Source organism: Polypterus senegalus, chromosome 7, assembly GCF_016835505.1.
Source record: "Polypterus senegalus isolate Bchr_013 chromosome 7, ASM1683550v1, whole genome shotgun sequence".
In the NCBI taxonomy this organism is placed as follows: Eukaryota; Metazoa; Chordata; class Cladistia; order Polypteriformes; family Polypteridae; genus Polypterus; species Polypterus senegalus.
Genome location: NC_053160.1, coordinates 21,829,320 through 21,848,872, shown reverse-complemented (window position 1 = coordinate 21,848,872; position 19,553 = coordinate 21,829,320). Strand labels below are relative to the sequence as shown.

At 41.2% G+C, this 19,553-nt stretch overlaps 1 protein-coding gene across 1 annotated transcript; it reads right to left on the bottom strand.

Annotated features, from left to right (window-relative positions):
- Window positions 1-3,937: 3,937 nt before the first annotated feature.
- LOC120532238 (2'-5'-oligoadenylate synthase-like protein 2) lies at window positions 3,938-12,705 on the bottom strand. The gene is made up of 3 exons (XM_039758089.1): window positions 12,571-12,705; window positions 6,236-6,445; window positions 3,938-4,094 (listed from the first exon to the last, which is right to left on the bottom strand). Exons 1-3 carry the CDS (start codon window positions 12,606-12,608, stop codon window positions 3,938-3,940), a joined length of 405 nt encoding a protein of 134 aa, XP_039614023.1. The 5' UTR covers window positions 12,609-12,705.
- Window positions 12,706-19,553: the final 6,848 nt, after the last annotated feature.

The following is a 19,553-nucleotide window of genomic DNA, read 5'->3' as shown; positions in this document are numbered from 1 at the left end:
GTAACACTTGACGGCCAAAGAGTCACACCCAATTTATGGTTGATTCACCAATCATAAAACAGCACTTGCTAGAGCCCGCCCTCTCAGTTTTGACAGGTGAAAATCATGGCCTTAATTTGCATGCAGTGTCACTGAAATAAGCAAATAAAGAAATAAATACTTAAAAAAAATTCATGTTTGTGTGACACAATTATTTATGCCATGTATCTTTTTGTAAATAAGTGTGTTTATTTAATTTTGCCCAAAATGAATAATACAAAGTGTTTATTCCACAGAATCTCCCAAGGAGGGGCCACCCATGCAAACAGCACACAAAATGGCCACACTCATGAAAAAATAATGTACATGTGAATCAAAAGTAACACTTAACAGTATGCATAGAAAAAATATACTACATGAATCAAAAAGAGCCCTAACAAATTCTTTACATTTTTTTCATGAAGATCCATTTTGTTTGTCTTGTTTTTAAATATTAAACATGATAATTTATATTTTGTAAAAAGAGAATTGAATGACTTAATTGTCCATAGACACAAATGCATATAGTAGTTAATTAAAGGCGTTTATTGTGTTATTTCTCATAGGTGAGAATCAGTGATGAGCGACGGAGGTCGCTTTGCTGCCAGTTTGGTGAAATCATGGAAATGTCCGGGAATTTTGCCGAAATCCACGAAATGTATTGATGTCAGAGGGGAAATGGGAACTAGTCTTGATTGGATTACAGTGGAACCGTTCCAAAACTCTGGTCGTAAACCGATTTGGTCGTGAACTGAAGCAATTTGCACCATAGGATTGTATGTAAATACAATTACTCCGTTTCAGACCGTACAAACTGTATGTAAATATATATTTTTTTAGTTTTTAAGCACAAATATAGTTAATTATACCATACAATGTACAGCGTAATAGTAAACTAAATGTAAAAACATTGAATAACACTGAGAAAACCTTGAACAACAGAAAAAACTAACACTACAATAGTTCGCACTATAGTGCTAGGAACCGCTCGCTAAAAACACTTTTTTTAATGAGTTTTAAGCACAGGGAAAAAAAGAACATTTGAAAAATCCGTAATTTAATAAACCACCAAGAAAAATAAACATAGCCACAATGCACACTATGAACCGATCGCTGTAAACAGAACTGAAAACAAAAACAGGCCTTTTCTACCTTATGTGTCCAGCCCTCCCTCTTGCGCTCGCTCGCTCTCTCTTTCGTGTGTCTCTCTTTCAAGAGCCTGGAGCGCCTGTGTGTGTCTCTCTCTAGAGCGCGCCTGTGTGTGTGTGCCTTTCTCTACCGCGCGCCTGTGTGTGTCTCTCACTAGAGCGCGCCTGTGTGTGTGTGTCGTGCTCTCTCTCTCTTGCTCACTCGCTCACATACCGTATACCGAGTGTGTGGTTGTGAACTGAGGCAAAAGTTTGGTGAACTTTTTGGTCATAAACCGATTTGTACGTGTACCGAGACGTTCGTGAACCGAGGTTCCACTGTATAATGGTGCAATGGTTGTTTAAGTGTTTCACAGGGCTAAAGAAGTGTCTTACATCTATACTACAAAAATTATATTGGTCTAAAATATGATATGAGCTGTGAGGTGGCAGTGCTAACCACGTCATCACTGTACCTCAAACAACAAAAAACGCAGACACAGATAACCACAAACAAAATACAACAAATAGCCATAAACTAATGCTAAGTAAAAAAAATATATATATATATATATATATATATATATATATCTAATATATAAAGCAGAGTCGAGGTATGTATGTGTGTATGTATGTTTGTTTGTCCACCATACAAATCTGCACCGGGCGTCCGATCGCCACTGAACTGGGGATGGGGCTGCTTTGTGACTAGGAGAGGGTCATGGGGTATGTTTGGTTGGGAAAAATGTTTGTGGTGAACCGCAGGGCACCTTTTCACCAACACAACGTTTGGCACATGTCCCCATACTTATCATCGACAAGATGGCCGTACGTTGCAACAGACGTTCACGATGGCGCCTTCTAGCGCCACGTTTGGTCTCTGTGCGTCTCTCTTTACCCATGTTTCTTTAAATTGCCAAGAGATGGCGGAAGTGTCCAAGTATGAGAAGGCCGACTGCCTTGATCACGTGAAGGGGAACTGCCATATGGATGTAAAACATGAACGACCCAGTGCGTGTGACCGGCTGACACACCCATGTTTCCCCATGTCACACTCCCACATGCACTGATAGTGCTGTATTTCATTTGCCAAAGTCCATTAATATGCAAGCATGTTTGAACCGAGACTCGCCTTAAAAAGACAGCATCCTTCCCCCACCATTTTCCCCAAACGCAGCACCGGTTGTATGTCACTTCTCTCTGTACTTATCATCGCCAACGTCCATTAGATGGCATCAAGGTTCAATACAGATGCTCCTTAGAAACAGACCACCCCTCCCTGCCATTTTTCCCAGTACAGTGTCAGTGCTACTCTTTCTCACTGGCTTTCCGTATTTGTGCTGCTATTTGCTCACTTTCCAACTCACAACATGATTTCAGTGTTGCTCTTTCTGACTGACTGGTGCTATTTGTTCGCTTTCCGACATATTGTAAATAACGTAAATTCATCTCACTGTGGTGTTTATTCCGTACATGATATCACATAACTCATTATAATAGTCCTGGTTTTCGCTAATATACCAATACCACCAAAAAAAAAAGACGTAGAAATGGAAGGTCCACTTCAGATGCCACAAGAAAATCTATTTCACGGGCGTCTGAAACGCCACAGCAGACAGAATCCAGAGTGTAGGAACTTACAACAAAATGTGAATCAGAAAACTGTTTGTTCTATATATATATATATATATATATATATATATATATATATATATATATATATATATATATATATATATATATCATTCTGCTCACAGAGTTTCAATCATGGGCATACATTGGCTGTGCCATGAACCTGCAGCATGGGACCAGCTCATTCAACTGTTTGAAGTCACAGCTCTGGGTGTAGCAGGAACGCCTTTTATGTTTCCGCTTTATCTGTGCAGATGCTTTGCACTTTATTCTTCCATAAAGAAGAAAGAAATGCCTTGTAAATAGTAATAAAATGTTTCATTATTATTTTTATTATTATTATTATTTCACAGGGTCTGATTCCTTTAAGGCTTGTTTTGTCTCTAGCTGCACATGCAAATTAGCCATGTGGTGCTGCCAGTGCACACACAGATCAGTGTTTTATGTCCATTGGCAATACTTTGAATTATTTTCATTATGGTCAGCTAATGTTCCCCTTAAAGTAAAATACTGCAATATTTTTGGCATGGGCAAAGCAGAATCGGTAACAACCGAATAGTACACATGGAAGTTCTACACAGGGCTGCTACAGCTCTGTGATGTCATTTTGCCCATTATGGGGCACAGGGAAAAAAAGTGTTCATCTAAGTCGGCCACGAGGGGAATTTCTAGGAAAATATTCCTAGAAACAAGGTCACCAGCACACACAGCATATTCATCCATGCATCCATTATCCAACCTGCTATATCCTAACTACAGGATCACGGGGGTCTGCTGAAGCCAATCCCAGCTAACACAGGGTGCAAGGCAGGGAGCCAGTCCACCGCAGCAGCATATACATTTTGAAAAAAAAAACATTATTGAATATTTGGTTACTGGGGTATGATTTTCAATCACAACATACTTTGCATTAGCAATGCTGGCACACAGCTCTTATTCATAATTCAAAATTATTTTTTGATATTCTGTGTATAAAAACAAAACAGAAAATATGTTCAGTGAACTGTAAAAATGAGGCAGGTTTACAACTCCCAACTCATCCACTAAGAATGTCTAGATGGCTGAAATATCAGCATTTCCAACAGCTTCACTCTAAAACGGACACATTTGCTTTCTTGTATTCCTTAAATGTGTTTGATCTCACATCATCTTCTCAGAATCTAATTGCCATCTATGAAGCTCCAGGGTCCGGTGCACTGCACTCCATTCAGAAGTGGCTTCAGCAAGCTTTGTTTGGCAACGACGGCTACTTCATCCCAAGCATTGCAGTTCTCACAGACGTTAAATGTGGGATTTGCTGGGTCCAAAATGAATGGTCTAGAATAAAAACAACATTTTTTTCTGTAAATGAGAAAATATTTTCTATAATATAAACTAGGGGGCTCTGCTGCTACTTTTTAAACTTGCACTTTTACTGTAAAACTTCAGTAAAAACAATATTTGGAATTAACTTTCGTCAATATCGCTTTGAATTTTGATTCCATGTTTGGAGTTACATCATGGCAACGCAGTGTATAACTGCCCATGAGTGAATATCGTTTCTCTCTAATAAATAAAATTAGTTGTCATAGCAAAAGCTATTCTAACGGGAAACTGTAAATGTTTTATACGAATGGCATATCAAGATCTCCTTTGGTGTCTAATGTTAACCGCGGAAGACGTACTACATTACCTTTCTTAAGTAAAATTTTACATGTCAGAATTGATCGACCAATTTTGAATGCAACTAATTTTGTCCTATTGCATAGCCCATCACTCATACATAAATTACAGTATGCAATAACATTATGATACATCCTTCTTTCAACAGTAATTTGTGCGGTGGAAGACTGGACAGTGTTAACGGTTGTAGATATTCTTTATGATATAGCAAGTTGATATTTTCATCTTCCATACCATCACCATCAACTGTTTCAGCATATTCTGTTGATATGCATTTAACCAGTTTGCTGTGTAACCGATCTACAATTTTCGCGTTAATTCGTTTGACTTCATCGTTTCTCGTTGCTAGGATTGCCCATGTACTCATTTCTTCTGTTGATAACCCTTCAGGATGAAATTCTTCAATAAGATTTAGACATAATAAGTCTTATTTTCTTGGGAACTTAAAGTGAGGAAAACGTCAAAAAATCATAAGAGCTGAGAGCTCAGGAACTCACACAAATGAGAGGTGAGAGGACCGTGGGTGTGGGCCGTTAACCGGAAATAGCTGAGAGGAGGGCGGGACTTAAAAAAATCTCTTGGCAATAGTCAAGAGTTTCTTTTATAATAAAGAGATAATGCCCACTAGTCAAAGGGCAAGCACCAAATCTCTATTATAATAAAAAAATCGAGACGTGATTTTCTCGGAGACACTTTTAATGTCCCTCGAGACAAGGAAGTGAGACAAAAGGACAGCTGCAGTATAGGCTTTTAAGTGTTCAATGTGCTGCGCGACATTCAGATCACAAAGCGTGGTACGAGTAGCAGCAGCAGCAAGCCAGCTGATCAAGCAAAGAGGAGGTAAAAAAAACTGTGTTTGTTTCCCATTTATCACCGTTAACGAGAGGGTTTCGGAGGAGTAACCGCATCTCCTTAGCGTGAGTTCAGCCCTCCTCTTCTCAACGCGAGAGGCAGAGACGCAAAGTGGCTGGCGCATAGCGCGCCCCAGGGGAGGAAGGGGGAATAACTCATTCACTACAGCTTTATTATTGGCAAATATCAAGAAATAAAAAATGAATGAAATGAAAATAACAATCTCTTTAAATTGTATAAAATTGTAACGGGTTCAACCAAACACGGGAGTGGCCAAGTGAAGAGAGTAGTGGGCAGAGCCCCCCTAGCCTTTATTAAATAAAAAGGTTCATTTCACAAAATATGTGACGCTCCATAGAGCACACTAAGCAAAAAAGAGTTACAAGCAAGGACAATCCAAAGCAAACATGTCCCAAAGCAGAAATCCAAAGGAAGATCAAAAACAGGACAAGCAGGTGGTCTTCTGCCGGCTCCTGGTGGTGACTGGCAGATGGTCCTGCTTCTTGGGAAACCACCCATTAAACACACAGTTCGTAGCAAAGGTAACTGATATAATTAGATGAGGCCAAAAATATAGAATGGTGCACATAATCAACATACATAAAAGAATCAAGAAAAGTGAAAAGAGACATAAAACATGAATTAGACCTCCTTCTGGCCGAGATATAACAGCTGCAAAATAACAAAATGTGAAAAAAGTTAAGGGGTCTGAATACTTTCTGAAGATACTGTATACATATTTGTGTGCAGTCAGGTTAAGTGGGGAGAAAACAGTGAGTCAGATTCAGGCTTTGAAACAGTAACCTTATGCTTTATATATGCAATAACAGTTGATGAGTGGGTTAGATTAACTAAATATAAAAGTCAAAGAATTAAGGGGTTTCTTTCTTTAAAAGTTGTCACTAGCGACAGTATATTTGAAAGCAACTAAAATCGGTGCTTACCTTGTCTGATGCTGAAGTGCCTTCCTGACAATCCATGAAGACGGACTGTAGTGCTCATACCAGACAATGCAGATATCCAAGTAGTTCACGAGAAGTAACAGCACAGCCCTCAGCCCCTGGAGCAAATTGAAAAAAATGGGCTTCCCTGCCTGCTGCCATGCATAGAGCGTGAGGAGTTCCAGTGTGTAGGATGAGGGCAATCGACGGAACCTGAAATGAGAGCTATGATTACAAAGGAAAAACATAACACGCATAACCATTTTTTGAAAACACTACAGACAAATCTGAATTACCGGCCCACTGTGGGAGGAAAAAGTATGATATTCATTGCCAATGTGTTGTAATGGTGTTTTTACAAATTATAAGCCTGGAGGAGAGTACAGCCTAAGTGTTCTCTACTGGAGATCATGTCGTCATTTCCTATCAAGCCCCATGCCTCTCATATTGTGTGGTCTAACTCATAAATATGCATAAAGCAACTATTCAGAATATTCATTTTTATTTAGAGATTTTGGTTTTGGTGCTTGAAATGGATACCATCTACTGACTCTCTAGTCCTACAGGGAATGAAGGAGATACCAGAGAGGTTGCGATTGGGAAAAAAAAAAAACAACCTACTTAGTCTGAATCAGAGTGCTAAATTATTTGATTTATATGCCGATCACGAATTGTCGATAACAAACCTCACATTAGACATTCCAGATTTCAGAGCTTCTAACACAAAGATGCTCATAATTGTACCTGGCGCTAGAACAACTTGGAGAAAAATCAACAATTCATTTGCAAGTCAACTAGATTACTGTAATGCACTCCGTACAGGACCACCTAAGAAAGACAACAATCGGTTACAGTCAGTGCAGAATGCAGCAGGGGGAATCTTAATTAGAAAATCTGAGCACATCTCACCAGTTGTAACGTCGTTACATTGGTTACCTGTGTCATTCAGAATGGACTTTAACATACCACTAATGATTTACAAAGTCTTAAATAATCTCAGCCCCGTCCCATACTTTGGAATGTCTGTTCCCTTACACTCCAAGTCGTAACCTCAGATCTTCAAATGAAGGTCTGCTTTTAATTCCAACAACCAACCTGAAAAGAACTGGGGAGGCGGCCTTTTGCTGTTATGTACCTAAAATTTAGAATACGTCACCAATAGAAATTTGCCAGGCTAATACTGGAGAACAATTTAAAAAATTGCTGAAAGCCCATTATTTTAAAATGACTTTTCATAGCTACATTTTAGTTTAATCCCTATTATTTTATTAACATCTGTAGCAGAGCGACGGGCACTAAGCAAACTCCTGCCAATCAAGAAGAATCCACTGCATCCCCTGAACAGTGTCATCTCCAGACTTTTTGTCTGCTTTTAAATGTATTTTTATTACTCTTTAATTTAATATTGGTTTTTTTTTTGTATCAGTATACTGCTACTGGATTATGTGAATTTCCCCTTGGGAGTAATAAAGTATCTATCTATCTATTGGAGGACCGGAGGAGGGCTTGTACCTCCTCCAGACCGCGAGGGGGTGACCGCCCTGGTTGTGTTGGGGGCCACGGGTAGGGGGCTTGGAAGCCCAACCCTGTAGGGGCCCATGGCCCTGGAGCGGCGGAAGAGCTGGGGGGAAGAAGACAGGGGACACCCGGAGGGCTTCCGGGTGCGCATCCGGCACTTCCGCCACACTGGGGCGTGTCTGCGGAGGAATGCTGGGAAGCAGCTGGAGCCCATCCGGGTTCCTATATAAGGGGCCGCCTCCCTTCATTCAGTAGCGGAAGTCGGGTGGAAGAAGGACGGAGCTGGAGAGAGGACTGGAGGCGGCCAGGAGAAAAGCATTTAGACTTTTGGGGAATCGGTGCTGGAGGCACTGGGGGTGCACGTAACATATTTGTAAATATTGTATATCATAAATAAGTGTGTTGGGTGAACAAACGATGTCTGTCTGTCTGTGTCTGGGCCAACTGCCACACTATCTATCTATCTATCTATCTATCTATCTATCTATCTATCTATCTATCTATTGTCAGGGATGCCAGGGGCAACGACCTGGCCGGGACGCCATGAAGGACCGGATGTGGGTCTGCGCCCACCCTGGATCACGTGGGGGCCGCCACCCTGGTTGCTTTGGGGGCCACAGGTTGAGGGCATGGAAGCCCCACCCTGCAGGGGCCCATGGTCACCGCCAGGAGGCGCCCCAATGCCTTGGGGACCTGTTACCTCAGCACTTCCGCCACACCCGGAAGTGCTGGGGGGAAGATTTAAAAGGACACCCGCTGAGCTGCCAGGAGAACAGCCGGGATATGAATAAAAGGGGCCGTCTCCCTTCATTCAAGGCTAGAGTCGTGTGGAAGAAGGACGAGGCACGAGAGGAGTGTGGAGGCGGCCCGGAGAAGAAGGCATTGAGTGGCCAGGACTGTGTGTTGGGGTTTGTGGTGCACGGACTGTGTCTGAGTGACAAATAATTTGTAAATATGGATGTAAATAAACGTGTGGTGGTGTAAAACAACATGTCCGCCTGTCTGTGTCCGGGCCGGGTTCACACTATCTATCTATCTATCTATATGGGCATTGAATTATCATTCTCCTCTGAGTTCTGTGGTTCCCTACTAATCTCTACTATTCTCTGCCGCCTTTCTGGTTCTTCTGTGGTGGTGATCTGCACTACCACCACCTGATCAAGGTACCACGCTGCCCTCTGCATTTATGAATCTCCACCATCATCAAATTCTTCCATGTGAAGCCTGCAAACCAGGGGTCTTCAGCCTTTTTTCCCCTGAGAGCTACTTTTACAAAATAAAAATGGCCGAGAGCTACTCATGTTTTCTAACATTTATTCTCATAGCTTATTTCAACCCAAACAAACTGAATAAGCGTGTTTTGTCTGAACAATTACAAAATGTTGGTGTCCACATCTCACATCTTGCATTAAAACATCACAAAAAATATTTAGTTCACCTGCAAGTGCATTTTATATGTCTATATGCATTTTCTAGTGTCCATCCATCCATCCATCCATCCACTTCTGCTTATCCGAGGTCGGGTCGCGGGGACAGCAGCTTGAGCAGAGATGCCCAGACTTCCCTCTCCTCGTCCACTTCTTCTAGCTCTTCCGGGAGAATCCCAAGGCGTTCCCAGACCAGCCAGCAGACATAGTCTCTCCAGCGTGTCCTGGGTGTTCCCCGGGGCCTCCTCCCGGTTAGACGTGCCCGGAACACCTCACCAGGGAGGCGTCCAGGAGGCATCCTGATCAGATGCCCGAGCCACCTCATCTGACTCCTCTCGATGTGGAGGAGCAGCGTCTCTACTCTGAGTCCCTCCCGGATGACTGAGCTTCTCACCCTATCTTTAAAGCCCAGACACCCTGCGGAGGAAACTCATTTCAGCCACTTGTATTCACGATCCCATTCTTTCGGTCACTACCCATAGCTCATGACCATAGGTGAGGGTAGGAACGTAGATCGACTGGTAAATTGAGATCTTTGCCTTACGGCACAGCTCCTTTTTCACCATGACAGACCGATGCAGAGCCCGCATCACTGCGGATGCCGCACCGATCCGCCTGTCGATCTCACGCTCCATTCTTCCCTCACTCGTGAACAAGACCCCAAAATACTTGAACTCCTTCACTTGGGGAAAGATCTCGCAAACCTGAGAGGGCACTCCACCCTTTTCCGGTTGAGGACCATGGTCTCGGATTTGGAGGAGCTGATTCCCATCTCAGCTGCGAACCGTTCCAGAGAGAGCTGAAGATCACGGCCTGATGAAGCAAACAGGACAACATCATCTGCAAAAAGCAGTGACCCAATCCTGAGTCCACCAAACCAGACCCCTTCAACACCCTGGCTACACCTAGAAATTCTGTCCATAAAAGTTATGAACAGAATCGGTGACAAAGGGCAGCCCTGGCGGAGTCCAACTCTCACTGGAAACGGGCTTGACTTTTTGCCAGCAATGCAGACCAAGTTCTGACACTGGTCGTACAGGGATCAAACAACCCTTATCAGGGGGTCTGGTATCCCATACTCTCGGAGTACCCCCCACAGTATTCCCCGAGGGACATAGTCAAAAACCTTTTCCAAGTCCACAAAAAACATGTAGACTGGTTGGGCAAACTCCTATGCACCCTCCAGGACCCTGCTAAGGGTGTAGAGCTGGTCCACTGTTCTGCGACCAGGATGAAAACCACACTGTTCCTCCTGAATCCGAGGTTCGACTATCTGACGGACCCTCCTCTCCAGGACCCCCGAATAGACTTTTTCAGGGAGGCTGAGGAGTGTGATCCCTCTGTAGTTAGAACACACCCTCCGGTCCCCTTTTTTAAAGAGGGGGCCACCAACCCGATCTGCCAATCCAGAGGTACTTTCCCTGATGTCCATGCGATGTTGCAGAGGCATATCTCACACTATTGAATTAAAATGTGAATGCTGTCAAAACCAAACAATGCAATTCCAAATACACAGATCTTCCTTATTCATTTGTCATTTTGTCACATGTCACTGTTTCACTTTATTCACAGATCCAGTTTCATGCCTGGTGTGTTTTTTAGTTAGTCAGATGACTGGCACTGCATGGAGTCACCAAGAGAGGCAGGTGTCTGGTGGAGTGGAGCCACTGAGGTTCACTCTTATGGAGTCTTTTAAATGTTCGACTGTCAGTCTTGTTCTGAACTTTGATTTCATGACGTTTATGTCAGACTCACAGATGTATGGAGACCCAAACAAAGCAGACATTTTCAGAGCTGCAAAATGAAGATTCTTGTAGTTATTTGGCTCTGCTGAGCTCCAGGAATGCTGAGAATGCTGTTGAGACTTTAACTGCACATTACTTGGAAGGTTAACTACTTAACGGATTTATAATTTGCTTGAACATTCTGGTTGATTTTGCAACTTCTCTCATTTCGCAATGTATCAGAGTTTGCTTGCAGTACTGATTTATTTGTGGTGAATCCAAGAAACACACAGCGGTCCAAGGGCAGGTAGGGGGAGGATGGGGGGTTTCCTCACTGACTCACCAGCTTCGGTGCGTGTTCCTTAACTCCGCTTGGCTGGGGAACGAGAGAACAATTGAATTCAACTTTGTTTGATATTTAAAATAAAGTGTTACTTAGGTCTTGATGAGTTTGAGTCCAGATATTCTCTTAAGTGTATGCCACATTGAAAAGATCGATTGCAATTCAGATTGTGGATCCTGATAGGATTTTTTCAAAAGATCGCCCACCCCTAATTTGACTAATCAGGTTTTCAAACTTATGTAGGGTTCATTAGCCCTTTGGCGAGCTACTTGGAAAGGGTTTGTGAGCTACCGGTAACTCGTGAGTGACGTGTTGAAGACCCCTGCCATAAACCATGAGGACTGATTTAGAATATCTGTGTTAGGTAGAATGCATAGTGGGGCCTGGGTGGTCTTTTGGCCATGGAACCCCTGCAGATTTTGATTTTTTTTTCTGTCCTTCTTGCCGTTCAACTTTACCTTTTTCTTTGTTACATACTGTATAATATTATTGCTTAATCTTGTTTACTTATGATTTCTGTTAACTTCCTTTTATTTCATTTTTAAAGCACTTTGAGCTACATTATTTGGATGAAAATGTGCTATATAAATAAATGATGTTATCATGGACTGTGGGAAGAAACCATTGCATTCAACAACAATAACAATTTCTTTCTTTTAAAGCTCAAAATCACACAAGGAATGCCACAATGGGCTTTAACAGGCCCTGTTTTTTGACAGCCCAACCAACCAATTGACTCCCTAAGAAAAAAAGAACCATAAGGAGAACATGCAAACTCCACGCAGGTAAGATGCCATTACAATCGTAATGGGAAATTACATTGACCAATTATGTCAAAAAATTGACAAGCCAGTCAAAATAGTCTCTCTATTATAAAAAAAAATCTTGGAAGGCTTGAAAGGAGATGATACGTGATTTTCTCAGAGACACTTTAACATCCTGCGAGACAAGGCAGTGAGACAAAAAGGACAGCTGCTGCTCAGGCTTTTAAATGATCGATGCGCAGTGCAACAAGCAGAACATGCAGCTCGGTGGCAGCAGCAGCAGGAAGCTAGCAGCTGATCTGACCGAATCTCCTTGGCGTGCATTCAGCCCCCACTTCACAATGCGAGCAGCACAGACGCGAAGGGGCTGGCACGTAGTACGCCCTGTGGGAAAGCGAGCGAAGTGAACCTACAGTTAAGTCCCGAAACATAATGAAGATAGTTTCTATCACATTCAGAATTAAGGCTCTGTTATTCTGAACTTGAAATATTTTCTGGTTATGTGTATTACAAGGCTGGTTTCAGAAAAGTCCGCAGGGTTTCAGGATTCTACTTTACTAACCTGTTTTCCTGGTTTGGTCTGGCAAAAGAAGTCTTCATCCAATATTTCACCAAGCGGATCAGATCCTTGACTCCTTTGGTAGTTATCTTCACAAAATCAACTTGGTCTTGTAGTAAACAGAGAGAATAAAGCTGAACTTCGCTGCTGTCTCCACAACTGTACAGTTTTTTATACAATAGATTTTTTTCATCTGGAAAAAAAAAAGTCACAGTATGCAAAGTTACTTTTTCTAAAGAAACATAATACCTAATAGGAGTAGAATATTTTAAGACTATTCTTTAGGGCAAATGAAGCCAAATAGTATAATTGCAATAGGCATGTGTGAGGTGGAAATAGACCAGAAGATGATAAATGCAGAATTGTACGAGATGGAGCCAATCAGGCAAGTATCAAATCCAACAGGAAAGAGAACCGAGTGTCAGAGCTTTAAATGAGAAACCAAAAGGACGTCTTAAACATAAGAAAGCCAAAGTCAAGACCTGAAATAAATCTCACAACTTGATCTTTGAAAGTTAAGCTGAATGAGAAGGAGTGCACCAACAAAGTTTCACCCACCGAGGCCCAACTCAGAGTGTGCAATATCTTTTTGCTGTCCTGTTATTTCACCGAGTATTATTTTCCATTTGTTTGCGCTAATGTGATTATTACTCTCATTTTCTTGAGACTTTTTGAAATTTCCTACTTCCATTATCTCTGCACCACAGACTCGAGAGACTGAGTGAGGAGTCTGAGTGTCAGGGCTTGCGAGTATCCTGGATAAAATCCAAAGATCCACGCCTTTAATGACCTCTTGGGCACGGCCATCAGCAGTGTGTCTGTCTGCAGAGAGAGTGTCGACCTCGTCGAGAGGTTTACTTACCTTGGCAGTGACATTCATGTCTCTGGTGACTCTTCTTATGAAGTCAGTAGACGGATTGGGAGAGCATGGGGGGTCATGAGGTCACTGGAAAAGGGTGTGTGGTGCTCCCGATATCTATGCAAAAGGACGAAGGTCCAAGTCTATAGAGTCCTGGTGCTTCCTGTCTTGCTATATGGTTGTGAGACATGGACGCTATCCAGTGACCTGAGACGAAGACTAGACTCTTTAAGTACTGTGTCTCTCCGGAAAATCCTTGGGTATCATTGGTTTGACTTTGTGTCGAATGAGCAGTTGCTCATGGAGTCCCAAATGATGCACATGATCTGCATTGTGAGGGAGTGTCAGTTACGGCACTATGGCCATGTGGCACATTTCCCCGAGGGTGATCCGGCTCGTAAGATCCTCATTGTTGGGGACCCGTGTGGCTGAACCAGGCCAAGGGGTTGCCTACGTAACACCTGGCTGTGGCAGATAGAGAGTCACTTCCGGAGGGTGGGACTGGACCACGTGTCTGCCTGGGGGGTTGCAAACCGGGATCCCGAGTTGTTTCACCTTGTAGTGGGTGCGGTAATGCACTGTACCACTGCATGCTCCCCAACTTGACTTGACTTGATTATCTCAAACCTGCTCTGCATGTGTATCACAAGACTTGCTTCCAAAGGTTGTAAGTATGACGTGACTTTCCCGTCTCATGGGACATGAAAGTGTCTCTCCTCAAAAGATCACATCTCATCGCAGGAAAAAAGTCTTGTATCATCGCATGATTTTTTTTATAATAGAGAGATGTACATGAAAGAACCATCAACAACATTATTATAAAAGTAAAGTTTTGAATAAAAGGTAAAGTACCACTTACGGTTAACAGAAATAGCCTAAACGTTGATAGAAATCTATGTTTTGCACCTAATAGTTGTATGCAAAATTTGGTTGACCTAACTGAAAGTGTACTCAGGTTATCGTGTTTACATACACATCCACACACACACACACACACACACACAGAGACACAGACATAATTCCAAAACAAATTTTTGGACGATTACAATACTTTCCCTATACTTTGTATACGACAAAGTAAAAATTAATTCTTCCCAGTCTCCAACTAGCCAATCCTTAGTCACTGGAGAACATCAGAACAAGCATAAAGTACCAGCCAGACATATGGGAGTGTAACATCTTTTGTCTCCCATTGACGTGGCTGACTCCTTCAGTATCGCCGTTATTATGTTTCTTGGATCTGTGCCACCACCACCTGTTCAAGAAACCACGCAGCTACCTATGATGAAGGAATGAAGGCAGGTGCCCAGCTGTCCATGAGACCCACTTCATCAATTCCTATCATGTGAAGCATTAAAACAAAGAGGACTGATATAGAACATCTATGTTAGGTAGAATACCCAGACAGAGGCTAGGTGGGCTTTTGGCCTGGGAACCCCTACAGATTTTGTTTTTTTTTTTCTCCAGCCTAACTGGAGTTTTTTGTTTCGTTTTTTCTGTCCTCCCAGCCATTTCCCCTTACCTTGTTTTGTTGTGACTTATTCTTTACTATTAGTGCCTTATCTTAATTGTTTTTCTTTTCTTGTAACTTTCTCTTTGTCATCTTGTAAAACACTTTGAGCTACACTGTTCTGTGAAAATGTGCAATAGAAATAAAAGTTGCTGTTGTTGTTATCTGCCTTTTCAGATGATTTAAAAATAAAAATTTGCATTGAGTACCTTGAGAAGGTCTGGGGCTGAGCGCATTGTAGCAGAGCATAACATCAAACTGGTGGCTGTGCAAATTTTTGAAACACATCATTTGAAATCTTAATGACAGCCGGGTCTTCTTTTCAATCAGCATCCTGAAAGAAATAGGAAGAGGTGGATGAGATGGATTACCTGGAATATCACTGCAAAGAAAGCTATAGCACCGAAATCCGTAAGTAGTTAAAAACATTTCAGCAGTCACTTGTGCTTCCAATCAACAATTTATCTAATATGCACGCTGACATTCTAATGACCTATGGCTAACCCGGAAAAGGGGATAATTCTGTTCCAGAAAGTTCAGTAAGTCTTTTAGGGAGCTCTTAAGTAAAAATGATAAATAAAGCTTAAGGGTGAATCACATATTCGAAGACATCAAGACTTAAAGACGTGTCCTATTTTAACTTACTCAGAGGATACAACCTGTTTAATCTCAAGCAGTGGAGTCTGTCTGAGGACCTAACCCAGGCCTTCAAAATCCACAAAAGGCATTAACCTGCTTAGTGTTACATTTTCTCTCTATTATACTAAAAACGTTTTCCGTCGTGTCCGCGCTATGCAGCCTTGACCACGCCCCTCCACACTGCTTGCCCAATCATTACTCCTGCTGCACACAGCCTCTCTCCATCCCACCCTGTGACTCTCTCAGTGCTGCTAACTCACTCTTCAACGCAGTCGGTTATAATGACAAGGCAGAAAAGCGAATTATCTATTCATGAATGTCAAATTTAAGATTGCACTAGAAAAACAGCGACAAGAGCTGATGATGAATGTCAAAAAAAAGAAAATGAACAAAAAAGAACTGTATATAATAATAATCAAGAACAGAGTGAATCGACCAATAAACGAAAAAGAGAAAAAACAATATGCGAACAGAAATGCAAATAAGTAACTTTTATAGAATTTAAGTTTGAGGATAAAGTAATTCATAATGTTGATTTTGATGAGATGTTAATGCAATTTAATTTTTTATTTACTTTTTATTACATTTTTTTTATTTTACTTTTTACTGCATTTTATTATTCATTGGTATTTAAAACAGACAGTTGTTGTCTATAAAAACTAAGGACAAACCCTCATCCTCCCACGCCCCACATACTCCATCTCTCAAAATACAAACGCATTCTCTAACGGAGGAGCACCCCGACTCCTTCGAGTGGCTCAGCTGTGATATAGTGGGTAGGGGTTGGCAAGTGAAGTGAGCAGGGGGCAGAGCCCACTAATTTCTTAAAAAAACGTAAAAAAGCATTACATTTTTTTGGCTTGAAAAATTACATTTTTATTACTTCTCATCTTTCTAATATAAAATGTGTAAAACACTGAAAGTACAAAGTCAGAAATGAAATAAGTATAATAAATATAATAAAATATTTTTATTATATTTCAGTTCTTTGGATATCATACGAACTGAAAGGCTGTGAGATCCAAAGAACTGAAATATAGTAATGATATAAATGATAATAATATATATATAATATCAAATGAATGATAATAATGATGATGATAATGCTAGTCTATACTAATAAAAGGCAAAGCCCTCACTCACTCACTCACTCACTCACTCACTGACTCATCACTAATTCTCCAACTTCCCGTGTAGGTAGAAGGCTGAAATTTGGCAGGCTCATTCCTTACAGCTTACTTACAAAAGTTGGGCAGGTTTCATTTCGAAATTCTACGCCTAATGGTCATAACTGGAAGGTATTTTTCTCCATTAACTGTAATAGAGTTGAGCTGGAAAGACGTGGGGGGCGGAGTTTCGTGTGACATCATCACGCCTCCCACGTAATCACGTGAACTGACTGTCAACGCAGTGCGTAGAAAACCAGGAAGACCTCCAAAAGCGCTTAAGAAAACATGCATTATATAATTGAGAAGGCAGCGAAACAATAAGAAGCGAGCGAGTGACATATACTACCATATTCATGAGTGCTGCTACCTCGGAAAGAAAGCAAGGTGTAAACCTAAACTTTAAATTAAGTTCATAGACAGGCTACGCTGGCGTTTCACATGCCCACAGGTAATGCGGGATACAAGTTTAATGAGAGGACGCAGGATATAAACGAGAGTTTTGATCACTTTGTAACTAAGTTAAAATAGTAGGTGAAGGGGTGTGCTTATGCAAATTCCGAGACTGTGTTTGTGGGGATTGACAGTTAAGGCGGGTGGGGAGTCACGTCATCATCTCCCTCCCATTCATCTCATTTCGCTCTGAGCTGAGCTCAGCTAACGCCGTCTTCCAAGCAACTTGTCAGACTGCCACCAAATACTCACAGAAAAATCCACAAGTTAATACACACGCTGTCTCTAGAGTTTCTACACACTGAATCCTCCAGGCACTACTTACAAAAGGTCACATTGACAATCGTGTTACGTTATTTTTAAAATCTTTCCTTTTCTTAGCACAAGCACAGCTGAGAAGCTTCGATGCATGTGCTCCATAACGCGTTAAAAAATAATGCATTTAATCACACTTTGCATTACAAGCAAAGGGAGCTTTTGTCAATGCATGATTTCCTGGTACACCGATTACATTGATCAGCATCCCGATTCATTTTACCCTCGCACCACCTTAGTTTGAGAAGAAGTATGAAAAATATGAGGTTAACACAGAAAAACAGATCACCAATTCAAGCTTTAGGAATAATCGATTCACCATCAATAATTGTTTTGGTAAAGCCATCCTCCTTCCATTTTATAATTTTTCCGCCACTAGCCATGATTAAATGAACGGTAAAAAGTAAGAGCAAAGCGAGGGTGACTTATTTAGGCAGGCATATATATGACAGCAACACTCATGACAATGTCAATCATGTTACGTTATTATTAAAATGTTTCCTTTTCTTTTTCATTACTTCTTTAACACACTACTTCTCCGCTGCGAGGCGGGTATTTTGCTATATATATAATATATGAATGACCTCCAAAGAGCGCTGAGACTTTTGATATCATGAACGTGTGTACAAAACTGGGGTCTCCTGCCCAGCAAAAGTCGAGCAGCCAGCGCGTGCATAGCTGTGCTGGCCTTTGAGACGCTGACTGCGCTTCTGCCTTAAGTCAAAGTGAGCACTTTTAATTTTTTTCATCCTCCCCCTGCGCTATAGCCCAGACAAGTGCAAACACGGGACCCCTTTTCTACACCATGGCAAAATAATATTAAGGCGATTCACACTTTCTTTTGCACGTTTACGATTATGAGGTCCTCAGCTCGGATTATGAAGACACGCACAGGAGTGGAGGACTGACAGTGCCATCACAGCCGATTAATGGCGGGACGCCTCACCAGTCTACACAAGACCCACGCGACTGTCCCCAAAAGGCGATCATAACGCCAGCGAACACATCTCTCTATACTATAAAAGAAAAAGGCAACTTTCCTTTCTTTACACCTTTTTCCTTTTATCCCAAACCAAAGCCTTTCTCTCTTAACACGGCAGAGGACACAAAACTAATTTTCTTTAAATGCCCGTAAGGCACATTACCAGAGGCACAAATTTGACGCTCACATAGAAAATGTAATTTCAATGTACCTGTACTTCTTAAAACGTTAATGTTTTACTGTTTAATAACTTATAGACTATAATTTATTATTTTTCCCTTGCACTCAGTGACCAAACCTATACACACATATATAGACACATACAAACATACACACAAGTATATGTATGTGTATATATATACACACACACATACATACATACATACATACATACACACATATATATAATTTGTGTGTGTGTATGTATGTATGTGTGTGTATATATGATGTAGATAGGTATGTATATATATATATATATATATATGTGTGTATATGTAGATATGTATATAGATATGTAGATATGAAGATATGTATGTGTATATATATATATATATATATATATATATGTATGTATGTATGTATGTATGTATGTATGTATGTGTGTGTGTGTGTGTGTGTGTGTGTGTGTGTGTGTGTATATATATATGACAGCAGCAATCCAAGCTGTGAGAAAACAGTAAAAGGAGGCGTGTCAGGCGTCGTGGTACATTTTCTGATGCAGCTACGAAAACAACTTTGTGACGCTGCCGCCAAATACACAAAACAATTACTTTGACAATCATGTTACATTATTTTTAAAATGTTACCTTTTCTTTTTCATAACTTCTTTAACACATGACATCGCTGTGAAGCGCGGGTATTTTGCTCTATATATATATATCACAGCGACACTCATAACAGTGACAAAACAATTACATTGACAATCATGTTACGTTATTTTTAAAATGTTTCCTTTTCTTTCTCTTTTCTTCTTTAACACACTACTTCTCCGCTGCCAAGGGCGGGTATATATATATATATATATAGATAGATAGAGATATATATATATAGATAGATATGAGA